Source organism: Brassica napus, chromosome A3, assembly GCF_020379485.1.
Source record: "Brassica napus cultivar Da-Ae chromosome A3, Da-Ae, whole genome shotgun sequence".
Classification (NCBI taxonomy): domain Eukaryota; kingdom Viridiplantae; phylum Streptophyta; class Magnoliopsida; order Brassicales; family Brassicaceae; genus Brassica; species Brassica napus.
Window position 1 is genome coordinate 10,567,764 of NC_063436.1, and position 6,000 is coordinate 10,573,763.

A 6,000-nucleotide genomic window follows, 5' to 3' on the forward strand; every position below is an offset into this window, starting at 1 on the left:
CAAAAATCAAAACTAAAATAAAAACACAATTATTTGATCAGTGAAGTAAAAATAGAAGTAGCTTGCAAATACTCTTTCTCATCCACCCCTCTTTATAAATAACACCTAACACTTATCTACAGCTACAACTTAATTTACTAATTTAATAAAAATATTTGTTGTTGTTGGAAAGTCCAACATCATTGTTTACCAGTAACTTTAGAACAAAAAAAAAACAATAACTTAATAGATAGTACATTTATTTTCATTTTGGCTCATACACTTTCGGGGGCCAAAAAAACATTTCTCAAATTTTAGAATAATCACCAAGTGTTAGGATCACTTACACGCACGCGTTGGAAACGAATCTGGAAATCATTTTTGGCGTGTATGCTTCGTAAGTTTGAGGATCACTCCCGTTTAGTTTATCCTGTACACTTTCAGTTAGACACAAGTTCATAGATCAAAAATCCAATGGCTTTCAGTTGGCAGCATGCCTGTAACAAAAAAAAACACGTCCACTCCGTATCCAACAAATAACTAATGTAAAGTTCCCAGTAACATCGACATCTGAAAATTACATAAATAATTTAAACTAAAAGTGCATATTGCTGTTTTATAAAGCCTATCATGTAAATTTATGCTTGCCTTTTTTTTTGTGCAATTGTTAAGAGTTCGGGATTTAAATCCAAATTCTACAAACTATGTAGTGAATCTTCGTCTAAATTAGTAAATTCAAAGTTAAAGAGCATGGTTTCGAATCATGTAGTAAAATTTTACTATTCAGACTTGCATAGAAAAATAACATGCATATAAAACATATTGAGTGGGTAACGCTCAAACTATCGAGCGTCAATGACCGAGAGTGTTACTTGGTTCACTGTACATTCATCGTTGCCCTGTGTACTTGACGACGAATCAATCTCAAGAGGATTTCGCCCAACGCAAAAACCCGGCCGTTTAGGCTCAGGAATAGCCATAGTTTCGCTTCCAATCATCACCATTACCGAAGCCATCACTGGCCTGTCTTCAGCACGTTCTTGAACACACAAAAGACCAATTTGTATGCATCTTAAGATTTCATGTGCCTGGCACGTTGACGATGAAGAATCTATGATGATCGGGTCTAGGATCTCTAGCCATTTTCCTTCCTTCCATTTCCTCCACACCTGTGCATAAAAGATGAAATGTTTTTTTAGTGTAATCATCAGAACTATATCGATTTCAAGTTGTTCTTATCTTACAAAGGCGAGGAGATTAAGGTCATGGTTTGAGTTGTAGAATCCGTTATTTTTCTTGCCACTTATAATCTCGAGGAGCAAAACCCCAAAGCTGAAAACATCCGACTTCATCGAGAATATCCCGTCCATTGCGTATTCTGGAGACATGTAACCGCTGCATAACAAAAATTTAACTCATATGTCTTCTTTCGAACTGAGATTAAAGACAAAAAGCTCATATATATATATATATATATATATAAAATTTATTGTTTTGGAAAATGATTGCTTACTAAGTTCCCACCACCTTCCTCGTATTAGCTTCAGCATCATCCCTTCCAAAGATCCTGGCCATTCCGAAATCTGAGATCTTCGGAATCATATTTTTATCAAGCAACACATTACTTGCTTTCAAGTCTCTATGGATAATCATAAAACGTGAATCTCGGTGAAGATATACAAGTCCTCTAGCAATACCATTGGTAATATCAAATCTCATTTGCCAATTTAAGTTAGAGCGTCGGGTTATGTCTACAAATCAAACCAAAACCAAAAAACGTGTTATCTTGTTTAGAATAGAAACTGTTTAATTTGAGTCACTAACCAAAGATATGAGAATCAAGGCTTAGATTCTCCAAGTACTCATAGATCAACATCTTCTCCCCCTTATCGATGCAACAACCAATAAGTCGGACAAGGTTTATGTGCTGAAGCCTCGCAATTAGTTTAACCTCGTTCTTGAATTCATCAGTCCCTTGTAAAGACATTTTGGATAGTCTTTTAACCGCAATTTCTTTCCCATCAAGTAACCTTCCCTATTTACCATACATTTAAACAATACAATGAAGCCTTGTGCGGTGATATATTTTCAGTAAGTTCTGAAACACTTTTTTTTACCTTGTAAACAGTACCAAAACCACCTTTTCCAAGCTTGTTGGCGTTAGAAAAATTGTTTGTAGCCAAGGCAACAACTTCAAACTCCATCAATGAAAGCTCTAGATCATCATCATCAGTTTTGTTTTCTCTGGATATGTAGCGCCTGCTTGTTATTGCCAGTTCATTCATCAGCGAATCTTCCATTCTCCCTTGATCAACTGTTTCATCCAGACAGCAAAATCAACACATATTGAATTTCAAAATTATATTGACAAAACTAAAGGAAAATAAAATTTATTGATTTACCAATAGGTGTTTGAATTGCTATTGATCGCTTCTGCTTATTTTTCCAAAACCGGAAGATAATGAAACATAAAAGAAGAAAAATGGTCACTCCAATACTCAAAGCTATGATTTTTCCCCTTTTGCCTCTCTTGTCCACTGTAACAAAAAAGTAAGGGAATATATTTTATTCAAAGTAATAATTAAAAAAAAAATCCCCACCAGTGTAAACTTGATATTCTATGACTAAACATTATATGAAAAAACAAACAGAATATAATTGTCATGGACTGTTGCATTGTATCCAAGAAAATGGTAAAACCTAAACATAACTTCGTAAACAATACTAATCTTGGTCAGTTTGCTCTTCTTCCCTGTCAGTAATATAAGCGCTGCACAAAACCTACACTGCATTTGGAAGTTGGAACCAATCACCAACAAGCTGTTGATCTAGTGGTAAATAAGTGTCTAGTAGGCACTAGACCACTCAGATTCAATTTTTGTTAGAATGGACTATTTACATTGTGCCGGTTCCCGGAAAATAAGAGGTAAAACCATTTTTTTTTAAAGCTGGAACCGATCTTTGGTCCTTTCGTGAGAGTATTCACAAACTCCATACGACTTTGGCTCATAAACTTTTTAATCAACAAGAAAACCGAAAAAGACACTTTATAAAATGCGAAGGACAAAGAACTAACCAAGATCAGCAGCGGCTAGTCTGACGTAGAGATCCTGACCTCCATTAGGAAAATTTCGGATATCAAATATATCACCCTTCCAAACCACACAACCTGATCCTCCATTACGAATATCCATATTAGCGAACGCGGTACAGTTACAATCCTTCAAACACCTCTCTTCACATTCTTTCAACCCAACCCCACTGTCTACAACTGTCACCGTAGTATCCGGCAACTTCATCTTCTTCAACCGCACAAACCCATCTTCACCGTCACAGCTCAGCCTCGTCTTCCTCGCGCAACCACCTGTTTGGTTATTCCTCGTCTCAAACCCTTGGATACAGTTACAAACCGGCGAAGTGTTCAAATCGCAGTAACCGTAATCTCCACACTCTTTGTAGTCGTCACATAGGTCCCTTGGTAAATACCACAACTGTCTCCAACTCTGTTCCGTCTCGAACCAAGTGAACCGCTGTAATAACCCCGAGGAGCTTAGGATGACTCTCGAGTAAACGTCAGGTTTGGTGATTCGGTACGAGTAAGTCACATGTTCGTTATCCGCTGTGAAATTGAAAGCTAGGTAATCGATCGGTTTCATGTCGAGTACGTCACTTCCGAACCGGTTCCCACTCCACGGACCGCTCCTGTAGATAATCTCGTCTTTGTTCCATGCGTAAAACTCAGGGAAACCTCTGGTGGTTTCTAGTTTCGTCGAGAAATCTCCGCTCGACGGATCATCCGGGTTTCTCCAAGATCTCAAGTGTCTGTTCAAACCGGTTTTGCGATCCCAACCCAACTTCATCTCCGAGAGTAAAGTATCCGTAAGAAAATCGAAACTCTGCCACAAGAACACATCCTGATCGCTATTGTTCGATGGTCTGAGCACGAAGTTACCGTTATCGAGGAGCTCCGCAACCAGTGGAGATCCCGCGTCTCCTCCGGTCAGGTTGGTTGACCAAACATGTGTTCCGGATTGGTCGAATATGACGAGGTTGTTGTCGGAGATTCTGAGAGTTCCGTTGGAGTTAGAGAGAGGGTTGTCTCTGTTCGCAACCCACACGTACGTTCTCGTAGGGATCTTCTTGTACCAAATCCCGAGATACCAACGAGAGCTTGAGGGGAGATTGAAGAAACCAAGCTCGAAGATTTCGCGAGAAGATACGATGGTTTTGTTGCTTCCGACAGTGAGAGATTCTGTGGACGACAAAGTGTTGGTAGAGATTGATAAAGCAGGTAACATAATTAAGACTAAAGTGTACAAACGATCGTAGTTTGACATACTTCTCATCTTTTTTTTCTTGAGAATTTTTATTTTTGGGGATTTCAAACATGTTTTGTGTTCTATGTTGAACGTTTTTCTCTTCGAATTATTACCCAATAATATATCATTTCGGGCGGCTTCATTAATTCTTGGTCTTCTTGTTGGCATTTTAAATATCTATTGTTCTATAGAATTGACCAAGCAAATGATAAGGACGTTTCTGTTTTTTTCTTCCATTTTTCTTTAACTCGTTTTCTATAGTTGTTTCACAATTATTTATCAGTTTTTTTTTTTGTAATCTTGTAATTTTCTAAATAAACAACTATTCGTTTACTCCCAAAAGAAAAGATTTTGGAATTAGTAAAAAAAGATTTACTAATTCTTTTTTTTTAGTAATTCCAAAATCTTTTCTTGTTTGGTTAATCTTTTCTCCTACCCTCTACTACTTATATATGCATCTCGTATATGACACGCTACACACGCAAAGCGTTGACTTTCTTTTGTTACTAATAGCAAACAAGAAAAGATTTTGGAATTAGTAAAAAAAGATGTGATATCTGTACATAAACTATAATATCATACAATTTACTAAGAACACGCTTAAATAAAAACATTATATTGATTAGCCAAAGTATGAACATTAACAAATGTTAAATATTTGCATATATATAATTATTAGATTCTATTTTACATATATATAATAATGCTGTAATACAAATTTTTTGAGAAAGTTTAACCTCCTCAAACTTCTTAATATAAAGAATGGAAGTCCCTTCTTAATTACTCATACCTTAAACTTTCACAAGTCTAGTTGTATTATTTTCTCTTCACTTCTCTATTGTTTTGTTTATATTGCCATTGATTCGTTATTGTTTTATTTACCGGCCATATTTTTATCAATATAGTTGTTTTTCTATTATCTGTATAATACTTTTGGTATACTAATATATTTGTTTTTTTTTTTTTTGAACTGATTTATGCATACTAATATATTTGTTATCTCCATTTTCATGTAGATGGGATATTAACCACATGGAAGGTCAAACAAGTCAGAAGGCAATGGAGCAAGTTTGAGTATTATTACTAATGTTGTATGAAAAAATTGATGGGAAGAGATTATATTTGATATATTTGAAGCTGGATAATTATCTAAGTGAAGATAAACTAGTAAATCATGTTGGAAGTACTGATGTCTTCATTTTAGCAATTGTTAAGGTCTGGATCCATGATATGATTATATGAGTAAATGAGTGATATATTAGGTCGATTTGTGGACTTTTTTTTTTGTTTTATATTCACAGGTTCAAAATATTTATGGATATTTTTTTACCTGCTAGCCCGTTATCGTTATTGTTTGCTTTTTCCTTTTTCCAGAGTATCAGAGACCAATTATGCCTCGTCCAATATGTTCAATAACTGGTTTATCTGATGGATGCATCGTGCCGTGCCGAAATATGTATATCTCTAACAAATATATTATTAGGGCTTCTATGTCATCCACCCATATTTATAAGGTAACACCTAAATATTGTCTTTTTTTTTTTCCCAACTAATTTTGTTATAGATAAAATAGATCCACACAAGACCAACGGACGAAGATATGTCCGTGATTAACTATGCCGGCAAACAACATGACGTTTCCAGAACCTTAAACCCACACAGGGGCAGCAGAAGCCCAAACATGATACAGGGCACAACGATT

General features: G+C 35.8%; 1 protein-coding gene across 1 annotated transcript; it reads right to left on the reverse strand.

Moving 5' to 3' along the window:
* Positions 1-730: 730 nt before the first annotated feature.
* LOC106428153 (receptor-like serine/threonine-protein kinase SD1-6) lies at positions 731-4,533 on the reverse strand. Its single transcript, XM_013868900.3, has 7 exons — positions 3,056-4,533; positions 2,382-2,516; positions 2,097-2,293; positions 1,804-2,014; positions 1,493-1,730; positions 1,224-1,374; positions 731-1,148 (listed from the first exon to the last, which is right to left on the reverse strand). Exons 1-7 carry the CDS (start codon positions 4,464-4,466, stop codon positions 822-824), a joined length of 2,670 nt encoding a protein of 889 aa, XP_013724354.2. The 5' UTR covers positions 4,467-4,533; the 3' UTR covers positions 731-821.
* Positions 4,534-6,000: the final 1,467 nt, after the last annotated feature.